The sequence below is a fragment of the Zootoca vivipara genome, chromosome 6, assembly GCF_963506605.1.
Source record: "Zootoca vivipara chromosome 6, rZooViv1.1, whole genome shotgun sequence".
NCBI lineage: Eukaryota > Metazoa > Chordata > Lepidosauria > Squamata > Lacertidae > Zootoca > Zootoca vivipara.
In genome coordinates this window covers 7447419-7462170 of record NC_083281.1, presented here as the reverse complement: position 1 = coordinate 7462170, position 14752 = coordinate 7447419, and the positions used below count along the sequence as shown (strand labels likewise).

General features: G+C 48.2%; 1 protein-coding gene across 1 annotated transcript; it reads left to right on the top strand.

Moving 5' to 3' along the window:
• The first annotated feature begins 3313 nt into the window (after positions 1-3313).
• On the top strand, positions 3314-12012 carry LRG1 (leucine rich alpha-2-glycoprotein 1). Its single transcript, XM_035120683.2, has 2 exons — positions 3314-3511; positions 6889-12012. The coding sequence occupies exon 2, from the start codon at positions 6895-6897 to the stop codon at positions 7891-7893; it is 999 nt and encodes a 332-aa protein (XP_034976574.2). The 5' UTR covers positions 3314-3511; positions 6889-6894; the 3' UTR covers positions 7894-12012.
• The last annotated feature ends 2740 nt before the right edge of the window (positions 12013-14752 follow it).

Here is a 14752-nt window from a genome sequence, read left to right as displayed (position 1 = left end):
ACCTGATTGGCCTGCAGGAGCAGCCAATCCGGCTGCTGGCAGAAGTCAATCCACAAACTGATTGGCCCACAGGTGTAGCCCTGAAGTAGCCAATCACGCAAAGCCCATTGTGTAAATAATGTATATAAGCAGATAGTTTTGGGGAAAGGGCATTCTTCTTCTCTTCTTCTCCTTGATGACTACGAGCTGAATAAAGAGCATGAAATTCACTCTCGACTCCGAGTATATTTCAGAAGGTAAGATAAAAGGACACATTCTACTCATGTAAAAACATGCTAGAAGGCGATTGGGCCGCATCCGGCTCCTGGGCCTTAGTTTGGGGACCCCTGCTCTTGATCATCTCAGTCGCCCTCCTCTGCTGCACACCTTCCAGCTTGTCAACATCCTTCTTAAATTGTGGGGCCCAAAATTGGACACAGGACTCCAGGCAGAATAGAGCGGGACTGTGACTTCCCTTGATCTGGACACTAGACTTCTGTTGATGTATCTTGGTGTGTGCGACCAGGTCGCTGGACTCCAGGGGGCTGCTTCAGTGCTCACCTGTTCCCACATGCCCCCCCTTTCCCACTCAGGTGTGGTTGCTGGGTGTCAGATTCTGGTAAGGAGCACAGTCGACTCCCCTCGCCTCAATCCTGGCCCTCTTCCAAGAGATCAGAGACTATTTATGTATGCCACAACCGCAGCTAGGACTTTATTAGCCCCAAAATGGAAATTACAAGAGATACCGACGATCGAGGAGTGGCAGACGGAAATGATAGACTATGCAGAGTTAGCAAAGTTGGCCTGCGGGATCCGTGACCAGGGAGAGACAAAGTACCAAAGGGAATGGAGTAAATTCATTGAATATATGGAGAAGAACTGTAGAAGTTTAAAGACACTTGCAGGACTGAAATACAGTGGTACCTCGACTTACAAATTTAATGCGTACCCAACGCACATTCGTAAGTCGAAAAAATTCGTAAGTCGAATCCCATAGGAATGCATTGGGAGAAAAAATTCATAAGTCGAAGCAACCCTATCTAAAAATTCGTAAGTCGAAAAAAATCCTATCTAAACCGCATCCAAGATGGCGGGCGGAGCTCCGTTCATAAGTCGAAACATTTGTAAGTCGAGTCATTCGTAAGTAGAGATACCACTGTAAATTCTACGAACAGGTTTAAAATGTGGGTAAAAAGGAACTGCGAGATGTTGTTGTTTAGTCGTTTAGTCGTGTCCGACTCTTTGTGACCCCATGGACCAGAGCACGCCAGGCACTCCTGTCTTCCACTGCCTCCCGCAGTTTGGTCAAACTCATGTTCGTAGCTTCGAGGACACTGTCCAACCATCTTGTCCTCTGTCGTCCCCTTCTCTTGGGGCCCTCAATCTTTCCCAACATCAGGGTCTTTTCCAGGGAGTCTTCTCTTCTCATGAGGTGGCCAAAGTATTGGAGCCTCAGCTTCACGATCTGTCCTTCCAGTGAGCACTCAGGGCTGATTTCCTTCAGAATGGATAGGTTTGATCTTCTTGCAGTCCATGGGACTCTCAAGAGTCTCCTCCAGCACCATAATTCAAAAGCATCAATTCTTCGGCGATCGGCCTTCTTTATGGTCCAGCTCTCACTTCCATACATCACTACTGGGAAAACCATAGCTTTAACTAGACAGACCTTTGTCGGCAAGGTGATGTCTCTGCTTTTTAAGATGAACTGCGAGGAAAGAGTGAGTAATAAAGACGAATGGCGGGAGGGAGGGAAGTCACAGCTCGGCAGAGCGAACTGAACTGAGATGAGGGTATATAAGAGGAATTGTAATTGTGTTTTTATGTTTTTTGTTTATGTGTTGTTTGTTTATTTGGAAAATTGAATGAAAATTATTTATTTGGGGGGGGGGAACGAATCCTGGCCCTCTTCCCTTGTGTTACAGCAGTTGCCGGAGGCGAGCAGGTTAACAAGCCATGTGGAGACCAATCACAAAAGCGCCCATTCAGTCCATGCAGCTGCTCAAACTTGGCCCAGCCACTGCGTCCATCAGAGGCAAAAAGATTCTGATCTCAGCTAGAACAAACTCACTGGAGGGACGAAGGCACAGCTCTGAGCAGCTTAAAGCAAAGGGCTGGAGGAATCTGTGGACATGCGATCGTGGGATTTCAGAGATGGGAGATCCCTTAGCCCAAATCTTTGCTGAATGCCGGAACCTTGCAGCGGGGTGAACTAAGCGACCCTCCTCCAACTCTGCAATTTTTTGGTTCTGTGATTAAGGGTTTGGTGTGTGCTTTTTTAAGAGGGATGGCTCGGTTGGTAGAGTAAGAGCCTCTTCATCCCAGGGTTGTGGGTTTGAGCCCCGCTTTGGGTGAAAGATTCCCGAGTTGCAGGGGGTTGGACTAGATCAGACATCCCCAAACTGCGGCCCTCCAGATGTTTTGGCCTACAACTCCCATGATCCCTAGCTAACAGGACCAGTGGTTGGGGAAGATGGGAATTGTAGTCCAAAACATCTGGAGGGCCGAAGTTTGGGGATGCCTGGACTAGATGATTCCCCGGGTTCCCACCTAGAAATCTGAGGTTCCGTATCGTGAATGTGTGGAATTAGCTGCCAAATGATGCGGTGGTGACATTAATGTGTAAGGCAGGCATCCCCAAACTGTGGCCCTCCAGATGTTTTGGCCTACAACTCCCGTGATCCCTAGCTAACAGGACCAGTGGTCAGGGATGATGGGAATTGTAGGCCAAAACATCTGGAGGGCCGAAGTTTGGGGATGCCTGGTGTAAGGGGTCTAGGCATGCAGAGAAAAAGGACAAGAAAGGGTTAAGTCAGGTGTGCCGGTTAATTTTGGGGGGGGGGGTGTCCTGCACCTGCAACTACTTGAGCATGTGCGAGTGAGTCAGAAAGCCTGTGACAGTGTCTCAGCACAAACTAAAGCAGGGGTCAGCAAACTTTTTCAGCAGGGGGCCGGTCCACTGTCCCTCAGACCTTGTGGGGGGCCGGACTATATTTTTTGGGGAAAATAAGGAACGAATTCCTATGCCCCACAAATAACCCAGAGATGCATTTTAAATAAAAGCACACATTCTACTCAGGTAAAAAAACACTGATTCCTGGACCGTCCGCGGGCTGGATTGAGAAGGCGGTTGGCCGGAACCAGTAATGAGGTCCAGTATATGCTAAATATTATTTTTGTTGTATGAGAGTTTGGGCCTCTTTCCTAAAGGTTTCACTTTTCTTCGTAGCCACTGGTTTCAGGTCATTGCAATACCAGTTTCTGCGTCCTGAAACTCATTTGAGCTCTGCCCCTTTCAGATTTCAACAGAGTGTTTCCCAACCAGATGATGCAACCCAAACCACAAGGGCCGTCGTGTGCTATTTCTGAGAAGGCTCTTGTTCCCTCCCTTCCTCTTCAACTTCCCAGGGGTGGAGAACCTTTTGGGGGACCGGAGACCTCCTTGCGTCAATCCCTTGCTTCCACGATAAGGCAAAAGTAGAACAGGTCCACTGTGGAAGGGTTAGTTTGCTGGGCGAAAGCGACCAAGCTGCAGGTAAGAGACCCTCGACCTTTCTTCTCCCTGTCCTTCGTCCTGCACCAATGTCCCCTGGCTCATCTCAGCTTCCAAGAATCTGAATTGTGGAGGCTTCAGAACAGGGAGAACGCTATGTCAAAGCGAAGCTGCGGATGTGGGAAGAGGGAGGAACAACAACTACATGCAAGAGATTTGAAGGGTCTGGACATATTCTTCCTTCCTGTGGCTGCAAAATGCAGTACTTCTTGTTGTTTCCCCAAGTTTCTGGTTTTTACGGTTCTCCGGGGTATACAAGTGTCTTTCCCAACCTGGTGCCCGCCAGATGTTTTTGACTGCAGCGGGGCATGTTGTATTCATAGTAGGACTGAACCCTCTGGACCAGAGTTTCCCAAACTTGAGTCCCCAGCTGTTTTTAGACTACAACTCCCATCATCAGGTCAGGGATCATGGGCCTTGTAGTCCAATGGAGACCTAATTGGACTGGAGACCTAAGTTTGGGAACCGCTGCTCAGACTGTCCTTATGACAGTGATGGGCAACCTTTTGAGCTTGGTGTGTCAAAATTCGCCAAAAAAACGAGCATAACTCAGGTGGTGTGTCACTTCGAGAAAAAAAACATAATTTCACGATATTTATAGTTTAAATAACAAAAAATGTATAATTGTAATATATAACTGCATTTAATAAACCAAAAACTAATTATTTAACCTAACCAAACCAAAAACCCCTTATTTATCACAAAGTGCCCAGAGTTGTTGAGCTTTTTTGGGGGAGCTGCTGACCAAAGTTTTGGAGGGGTTTTTGAGGGGGTGCAAAAGTTGCTTTGCTTTGGGGGGGTGCCCCAAAGCTGCTGTGCTTTTTTGAGGGAAAGAGAACAGAAATAAATGATGAATAATACCTTCACTGGAACTAACACGCAGCACCGACATAGTCTGCCAAAGCGCCAAAAAACCCAGCACAGAACGGGTTAAAAAATGAACGTTGTTACACCCAATCATAGTCTGCCAAAGCACCAAAAAAACCCAGCACAGAATGGGTTAAAAAACCAATCTCTGGCTACCAGCAACAGCGGAGACAAGCTGTAGGAGGAGCGGAAGAACAAATGGGGGGGAAACAACAACAACAGCGCGAATGGGCCGATGGGGCGCGTGCCAGCAGTGAGGGCTCTACGTGTCACGTCTGACACGCGTGTCATAGGTTCGCCATCACTGCCTTATGAGGTTCTTTCAGCCACTCAGTGGGGATACATCATGCCTCCCAGATCGAGCACAATAGCAAACATCCTTTTAATACTGAGTCCTCATCCTGAATAGTGAGATTTTCTACCAAGTCAGACCATTGGGTCTCTCTACCCTGACTGACTCTCCAGGATTTCAGGCACCGTTTCTCCAGCCCTGCCTTGGATTGAACCTGCGACCTTCTTCCTGCATTGCTGGGGGTTGGGCTAGATGACCGCCGGGGACCCCTTCCAACTCTGCGGTTCTAGGATTCTAGGATTCGTGCAAGGCATGCGATCTAACCCTGAGCCAATCAACAGAAATTGGCGGACAATGTTTCCAAAGGTATTTGGTGCTCCGTACAAGCTCCTGCCACCCCCGCCCACTCGCCTCCGGTCAACAAAGACAGAATAAATGAACAAAAAACTAGAGATGTGATGCAAAAGCACTCAGCTGGCACAAGTCCTCCGAGCTGGAGAATTTGCAATCAGCTGGCCACAGAACATTGCGGAATTTTACAAGTGGGAGGGAGAAGCAGAGGAGGAGGAAGAGCCTTTTTTTTTAGAAAGAACAAGAGGGAAGAAGTTCATTTGCCAGCCAGCCAGCCATTCCCTTCTCTAGAGAGCTCCATTCCCTCCTCACACACACCCTGGCTGCCACATTCTGTTCCCGCACTCAACACTCAGCATTCTGCGGTCACCACTACTGTGATCGTCGTGACTTGTGGCCAATGCAAATATCACAGGATATATCCTGGGAACTGTAGCTTAGTGCTTAGTCCCAGAGGGTCTGGTTGGGCCCTTATACCTCTGTTATGCTTAGGACTAACACAGGAACACCACAGGGATGTGTGCTTAGTCCGCTCCTTTATACTCTTTATACATATGATTGTGTCGCTGCCCACCCTAGAAATAGGGTTATCAAATTTGCAGATGACACAGCCGTGATCAGGCTCATCTCTGATAAGGAGGGTGACTATAGAGATGAGGTAGAGCAGCTGACAGAGTGGTGCAGAGTTAATAACTTGCTCATAATGTACTTTTTGAGAATTTTAAGGAAGAACCATCTTCCACAAAAGCTGCTGCTTGCCTTCTATCACTGTGCCATACAGAGCGTGCTCACGTACGGTTTATGTGTGTGGTACGGAAGCTGTACTTCTCAGGATAGAGCAGGGCTGTGTAGAATTATTAAAACAGCAGAGAGCATTATTGGCTGCTCACTCTCCACCTTAGAACAAATCTACACCACCAGGTGCCATAGAAAAGCACTAGACATATCAAGAGATCCAACGCACCCTGGTCACCATTTCTTTGAGCTCCTGCCATCGGGACGGAGATATAGAACAATGCAGGCAAGAACGAGCCGTCTCAGGAACAGTTTCTTCTCTAGAGCGATTTTGGCCTTAAATGGAAAGCCTGGACTTTGAAGTCATCTTATTTTACTTTTTATTTTGTATCATATTTACTGTTTTTAATTAGGTTTTGTAGTAATTTTGGATGATGCGGAATGCTTTATCTGAGTGGATGTAGCAACCGAGTAATTCCGTTGTTCCCGCAAGGGGACAATGACAATAAAGATATCTTCTCTTACCCCTCTAAGAATGACAATTCCCAGCACCCTTAACAAATGACACTCCCACAGTGTGCTTTAAATGTGCAATGTGCTTTACATGTACGATGTGGATGTTGTTGTCTGTCTTGCTATGTTTCTCATCCTAGAATTGCAGAGGTGGGAGGGGCCGCCGGGGTCCAACCCCCTGCAATGCAGGAATCTTTTGCCCAACACAGGGCTCGAACCCACAGCCCTGAGATTTAAGGGTCTCATCCCAGCTTCATCCACTTTATCCACTCTGCCCAAATGATAAGTTTTGCTTTCTCAAGCTGGGCAGGGGACCATGCAGGTATTTACAGGGATGCGAATGAATGAATGGAATCTTTATTGCTAAAAGCTATAAGGCGTCACAACCGGTCACAATGCATAGAATACAAATAATTGATTTAAAACTGAACAACAACAACAGCACAGCAAAGCAAACACACAAAAATGCAAAAATCAAGAGCTCCACATCTCACACTCCCCCTTATGATACTTGTCTTGGTGCCTAGCTCTCAACTTACTTGCAGCCAAGGCAAATTCTCAGGGATGCAAATAAACTCTCTCTCTCTCCCCATCCATACAGAGTCACATGATGGATTCCTCAGTCCTGATCTTTATTGTTTGCGTGGTGTTATCCCTCCACTGCTGCTGCCTCCAGGCTCTCCAGTGCCCCCCTGTGGCCACCCCAAGCAACATCACCGAGTTTTCCTGCACCTCCCCGTTCCTTAGCCATTTCCCAGCTGGCTTCCCTGAGCAGACGACCCTGATCTCCGTCGAGTTCACGAACATCTCCAGCATCGGCGAGGATGCACTGCTGGGGTTGCCCAAGCTTCAGGAGCTTCACCTTTCCAACAACAGGCTGAAAGGCCTTCCCAGCGGCATATTCTGTGACCTCCCGGAGCTGCACACCTTGGACCTCACAAGCAACCTCCTGGAAGATCTGCCTCCGTCTATATTTGAGAATTCCAGCTCGTTGAACCACCTGTTTCTCAAGATGAACCAGTTGGCCAACTTGCGGCCACAGTGGTTCCAGCCGTTAAGGCGGCTTGAGACCCTGGATCTCTCCAACAACCAGCTGAAGGACGTTCCCCCCTCCTGCTTCAGCAAACTGGAGAATTTGACAGCTCTGGACCTCTCCTTCAACTTCCTCCGCCAGCTTTCTCCGCAAATCCTGGAAGGGATGCCTCTCCTGGAGAGGTTGGACCTAGGAGCCAACCAACTCCACTCCATCGCAGACAAGACCTTCCAGGAAGTCCCACGCCTGGGTTTCCTCTTCCTCCTAAACAACAGCTTAACCCATCTCCCACCAGGAATCTTCGAGCCTTTGAGGAATCTGGATACCCTGTTCATCTCTGACAACCAGATCGCTTCCTGGGACCCTCGGTTCTCAGGCCAGCTCACAAAGCTCAGCCTTGACCTCGCCAGAAACCCATGGGCGTGTGATTGCCTCATGCGCGCCTTCGTGAACTGGGTGGTGCGTCATTCTGCCGTCCTGTACTCCAGGGAAGAAGTGGTTTGTGCCTCCCCCAAGAGCCTCGAAGGCCGGGTGGTGATGTCTCTCGGCGAGGCCGAATTTGGTGTCTGCTGAATCCTTACTACATAGCCAGGGGTTTGCAAGAGCCAGGCCCTGTCCCAAAGGAGGAGGTCAGGATGAATCTCCAAAATCATGTATTAGACTATTTGTCCCAGGATTCAGCTATCTGCTCAGGCAGTGAGAAGGGTCTATTCCCCCGCCACCAACTGTGCTACCTGATCTTTTTAAACTGAGAGATGCTAGAAATCGAACTCAAGACCTTGCACAGGCAACGCTGGGGTTCTGCCGCAGAGCTACCCTATGGTTCCTCTCCCCAAATTGCTGCCATGCCCTCATCCGCAATCTGCATTTAAAACAGTACAGTCAAACCTCGGCTCCCGGATGCCTCTGTTTTGGAACGTTTCGGCTCCCCAATGCCAAAAACCCGGAAGTAAATGCTCTGGTTTCCAAATGTTTTTCAGAAGCCGGACGTCCGACTCAGCTTCCGCTTGAGTACAGGAAGCTCCTGCAACCAGTCGGAAGCTGCGCCTCGCTTGTCGAACATTTCAGACGCTGAATGGGCTTCTGGAACGGATTACGTTCGACAACCAAGGTTTGACTGTATCCATACAGTCATGGCTTCCTCCGAAGGCTCTTGGGAACTGTAGTTTGTTACAGGTGCATAAGAGCTGCTGGGAAGTGCCTACTTGTCTCCCCAAGCTGCAGGGCCTCGAGTGGTTTAACTATCAATCCCCCTTCTAAGGGAACTCCAGGAATCATTGAGCTCTCTGAGGGAAATGGAGGGGGGGTCACCCGGACAACTCTCTGAACCTTTAGCAAACTACAGTATCCTTTGAGGGAAGCTAGGGCCATTTAAAGTGGTATGATACAGACAGTGGTACCTTGGTTCTCAAACTTAATCCATTCCGGACGTCTGTTCCAAAACCAAAGCTTTCCAAAAAAAACCAAGGTGCACTTTCCCATAGAAAGTAATGCAAAATGAATTAATCCGTTCCAGACTTTTAAAAACGACCCCTAAAACAGCAACTGAACATGAATTTTACTATCTAGCGAGGCCACCGATCCATAAAATGAAAGCAATAAACAATGTACTGCAGTCACACAATCAATCAATCAATCAATCAGTAGCTGAACTGGGTTCCACACAGTCACAAAAACGAAACGAAAAAGAGCTGCGAAAACAAAAACGGCAAAATAAATTGCAAAAAACAGACAGACCTCAGCGTAATACTCAAAACGGACGTGTGGCACTCAAATGGGAAGTGTAACACTCAAAACGGAGCACGTTCGGCTTCCGAAAAATGTTCGCAAACCGGAACACTTACTTCCGGGTTTGCAGTATTTGGGTTCCAAGTTGTTTGAGTACCAAGGCGTTTGAGAACCAAGGTACCACTGTACTGCTCTCAATGGAGACTTAAAGTGCAGAAGGAGTGTGACTTGGAGAAGCTCAGAACTCTCCCAGTGACACCCACCCTCCCCTCCTCAAAAGCCCTCAAAGCTTGTCTACAGGGGCAATGCTCCCATGCACAGAGTGTGCCACAGGTGGGGGAAAGTTCCATGCTCCTCACTCGCCAACCCCTCTTGCAGTTAAAAGCAGATCCCTCCTTCCACCTCCCAGGGGCAGTTTTAAGTCAGCGCAACTGGGTGCCAGCACCCCAAGGGCAGTGCCGGATTTACGTGTAAGCTAAACAAGCTGTAAAAAAAACTTAAAGGGAAAAAACTGGATGTACGTTTCCAAAATATAAGATAAAAAACAAATAAAATAAAACCTCCATCCAGCAACTCCTGCCAACCTAGCAGTTCGAAAGCACGTCAAAATGCAAGTAGATAAATAGGAACCGCTACAGCGGGAAGGTAAACGGCGTTTCCATGTGCTGCTCTGGTTCGCCAGAAGCGGCTTTGTCATGCTGGCCACATGACCTGGAAGCTGTACGCCGGCTCCCTCGGCCAATAATGCGAGATGAGCGCGCAACCCCAGAGTCGGTCACGACTGGACCTAATGGTCAGGGGTCCCCTTTACCTTTACATCCAGCAACAGTGTTTTGTGTTGTGTAGGCTCCTAGGATGTAAGTCAGGCATCCCCCCCAAACTTCGGCCCTCCAGATGTTTTGGACTCCAATTCCCATCATCCCTGACCACTGGTCCTGTTAGCTAGGGATCATGGGAGTTGTAGGCCAAAACATCTGGAGGGCCACAGTTTAGGGATGCCTGATGTAAGTAACGGACCCCGTCTGCTAGCCTGCTCCCTAAAACATCACTGGTTTGCTCACTTCTATATAATACAGTGTCTACATTCTACGTCGACTGGTCACATGGCAACATGTGCAAATGGCTTGAGATACCTATTAGGTCCATCAATTACCATCTAGCATAGATTCAACACAAAAAACAGCGGCCATTTGTTGTCAACGAAGGACAGCTGGACATATAAAGGGTCCCATTACCTTCAGTAGCTGAGGGCCTCATCAAACCTAAATCCGGCCCTGCCCAGGTGGCACCGTAACGATGATGTGTAACGGAGTGCGAGAGGCAGGGGGCGCTATGTTATTAGCGCCACGCAGGACGCCCCCAAAATCTGACAGCTCCAAATCTGCCGTTGCACCTCCCTCTCTCTACCACAGTTTAAGGCAGCACCATGTTTGAAAATTAGAGAGCATTCACACAATTAGCCATTGCATGGCCTTCCCAAATACATGCAGCCAGCTTTCCGACATCCTGCTGGCACTCGGCAGCTGAGTTTGCAATTAGAGGGAGCAAGAGTAATGGTATATTTATTTGCCTCCTCAGTTAGTGTGGTTCCCCCCCTCCCTCATTCTCCTTTTCTTTTCCTCTCCTTGGCCCTCTCCCCATTAAAAAAAGAAAAAGAAAGAAATGCTGTTAATTGGGAACAAAACGCACCATCTTATCCACGAATCTCTCTCGCCCGGAAATTTATTGTGAAGCTGCGCTCCCGTGGAAGTTTTAAATTAAACCCAATTGCTTAAGATGCTGGGCAATTTGCTGTGATTTAGCTGTGCAATAAAACCAGAGCGTCAAAGTGTATTCGCCAACCCAAAGGAGGCTGAGTGCTTTGTCCTGTGTCGGTCTGGTCTTTCGTCCCCCCCCCTTTCTTTCCTTAAATAAGAATAAACAGAACTGTTTGTGCACACAGGAAAGAATAAAATTAAGAATCAGACTTGGGCGAAGAATCCTCTTCAGCCCGAGGGCCGCATTCGCTTGCAATGAACCTTCTGGGGGCCGAATGCAAGTGTCAGGGTGGGGCCAAGGGCAAAATGGGGTGGAATTCTTATGCTTATGTGCACATTTGTGCCTCGAAACACTGCAAGGTCGTTTCAAGCTGCCTTTTTAGGTGGAGAGTGTGGGATGTGATACATAAGTAGCAGTCAAATACAACATTCCTTGTTTTCCTAGAGTGGACATGCGGAGGAATGTTTGGTCCAGCCAGTCGAGAACTTCCTGTTTCCTCCTAGCTGGGACCTACTTCCTTTTGCATGTGACTTGAGGCTTACTTTTGAGTAAACTTGGATAGTGTCGCACTGTGCGTTAGCAATAATTTTGAGGACCGCTCCCCCCCCAAAGAACCAGTCTTGCCTATCAGATATTAATATTAAAGATATTGGGCTGTAGCCAAATAAATCCTACTCAGAGCAATTAATGAAGTTAATGGATCTTAGTTAATTGTGTCCTTTATGGCTCTGCCCCTAGGAGGACTAACATTGGGTATGAGCCATGCAGACAAATTCTTTTCTATTATAAAGTTGCAATAGTGTACATTGTTGGAAAATTGAGATTAATTTTGAAATAATGTAGGGAAATGGATTTAGTGCGCTTTAATGATTTTGAGCAATGTTTGCATCAGCGTCTTTTGTAGAGTAAAACAAAATGGAAGCTATTTTGAGCATTACCCGGTATTAAAGGGAAAACAGGTCCAGTTCGTTGCTGTGTTGTTGTTTATAAAGTACTATTTTATTGATTTACAAAGCAGCATCCTATATGGGTCTGTTTGGAAACTGAGCCCTATAAATTCAATGGGGATTGCTCCCAGAGAAGTGGGCACAAGGGTAAGGAATTTGGGGCATACCCAGCTAAGTCCTACTCTGAGTAAACCTATTGGAATGGATAGATCAATGCGAGCCAGGCCATAGCTGCCAAGTCTCCCGTTTTCCCCGGGAAATCCCCGTTTTTCCAGCTGTTCCTATTTTTTTGTTTTTTCCCGGTTTATTCTGGCGTGGTGGCCATTTTGGAACTGGGCGGAGCATGCTCAGAAGCGACTTTTGATGCTGCTCTGCCCAGTTCCAAAATGGCTGCAGTGCGACTTCTGGCGTGGCGGCCATTTTGGAACTGGGCAAAGCAGCATCAAAAGTCACTTCTGAGCATGCTCCACCCAGTTCCAAAATGGCGGCAGCGCTACTTCTGGTCTGCTATTTCCGGCCCGCTCCCTTATTTCTCTGACAGCAACTTGGCAGGTATGGAGCCAGGCCCATTAATTTCAACAGGCCAATTCTGAGTAGGGCTTCAAGTGCATTAGAATGAAAGGGAAATATCAAAAACAATGCAGAAAATAATGTAATTGATTGTGTAACATTCACAAGACCAAAACACACACCGTTTATGTTTCGCCTGCACTTCTGTTCCTAAGGTCTGGCGATGCTGCCCATTTTGGCAGCTTCCATTTCTGACAGAATTCCCCACCTTGTGCCTGAAGGTATGTTGTGCCAGAGCTGTTTCTTCCAAAACAACTCCCTTTTGTCCAAAATGGGACTCTGTACCCTCCTGCAGATGGTGACAGCAGTCACGAAATTAAAGGACACCTGCTTCTCGGGAGAAAAGCGATGACAAACCTAGAAAGCATCTTAAAAAGCAGAGACATCACCTTGCCGACAAAGGTCCGTAGAGTTAAAGCTATGGTTTTCCCAGTAGTGATGTATGGAAGTGAGAGCTGGACCATAAAGAAGGCTGATCGCCAAAGAATGGATGCTTTTGAATTCTGGTGCTGGGGGAGACTCTTGAGCAGGGGCCAGCAAACTTTTTCAGCAGGGGGGCGGTCCACTGTCCCTCAGACCTTGTGGGGGGCCAGACTATATTTTGAAGAAAAAAAATATGAATGAATTCCTATGCCCCACAAATAACCCAGAGGTGCATTTTAAATAAAAGGACACATTCAACTCATGTAAAAACATGCTGATTCCCGGACCATCCGCGGGCCAGATTTAGAAGGTGATTGGGCCGTATCTGGGCGCCGGGCCTTAGTTTGGGGACCCTGCTCTTGAGAGTCCCATGGACTGCAAGAAGATCAAACCTCTCCATCCTGAAGGAAATCAGCCCTGAGTGCTCCCTGGAAGGACAGATCGTGAAGCTGAGGCTCCAATACTTTGGCCACCTCATGAGAAGAGAAGACTCCCTGGAAAAGACCCTGATGTTGGGAAAGATGGAGGGCACAAGGAGAAGGAGACGACAGAGGACGAGATGGTTGGACAGTGTTCTCGAAGCTACGAACATGAGTTTGACCAAACTGCGGGAGGCAGTGCAAGACAGGAGTGCCTGGCGTGCTCTGGTCCATGGGGTCATGAAGAGTCGGACAGACTAAACCACTAAACAACAACAACACCCTCCTTGCAGAGAGAGCTTCAGCAGAACAGAGGCAGAGGGGTTGCCATGGTAACTCGGGCCAGCAACACAAATGGAAACTGGTGGTTGAAGGCAGCGCCCTGCAGTTGTCATAGTCACAACTCCCAGGCTGCATCCATTTGGACCAGAAGAGCAGGGAACTCTTCCAGGTTTCAAATCAGTATTTGCTGGTGGGGCAGTGTGGGTGGGTGGGGAGTTCCCCCTGCGAAGAACCCACAGAGTCATGAGGTCTTGCAAACTGCAGCCCTCCAGATGTTTTGGCCTACAACTCCCATGATCCCTAGCTAGCAGGACCAATGGTCAGGGAAGATGGGAATTGTAGTCCAAAACATCTGGAGGGCCGAAGTTTGGGGATGCCTGCTGTAGTTCATCAGGAACCCCCCCCTCCTTCCCCTGTTTGTTTCTTACAACAGCCCTGGGGTGTAGGGCAGACTGAGGGGGGTCAACTGGGTCAAAGTCACCTGGCAACACAGCATCATGGCTTAATAAGGAATGAGTGGCAGACTTAATAATAATAATAATAATAATAATTTATTATTTATACCCCCACCCATCTGGCTGGGTTGCCCCAGCAACTCTCATGGAAAGCTTCCCTAAACAGGGCTGCCTTCAAATGTCTTCTAAAAGTCAGGTAGTTGTTTATTTCCTTGACATCTTATGGGAGGGGGTGCCACCACCGAATAGGCCCTCTACCTGGCTCCTCACTTCTCGCAGGGAGGGAACCGCCAGAAGACCCTTGGAGCTGGACCTCAGTGTCCGGCTCTCCAATTTCAGTGGCACCCTATACGATGCTAACATCCAGCACGTGTGCCCCCCCCCCAACACCTCTCACGCTCCATTCTATGGCATTTTGTAATGGTGCCCCCTGCAGCGCAGTGAGGCCAAACCGGTCGCACTACCCCAAAACCGCCTCTGAAGGAATCAAGCCCAGATCTCCCTTGTCCTAGACCTAGAGCATTATATTAAGCATGGTTCTTGCAGAGACATACTTCCAGCTTGACAAACATCCAGGATTTGATCATGTGAAGGAGTAATCGGAGACGGGAACTTGGCTCTCCAGAAGACCATGGGGGATTCCCACAGGGAGCGGGCTTCTTCCTGTGAAGAGGAGCATGTGGTTTAGGGGTCAGGCACTTGCTTTCATGCACAGAAGGTCCTTGTTTTAATTCGCATCCTCCTCCAAGGAGGTCTGGGAAAGGTCTCTCTTTCTCTCTCTCTTTCTGCCAGACATCCTTTTTTTTAATTGCGCGTTCATGTCAAATTGTGCACCTAAACATTCATGTCA

Coding starts and splice junctions, on each gene's coding strand:
- LRG1 (XM_035120683.2), top strand. CDS start 6,895: ATGATGGATTCCTCAGTCCTGATCTTTATTGTTTGCGTGGTGTTATCC.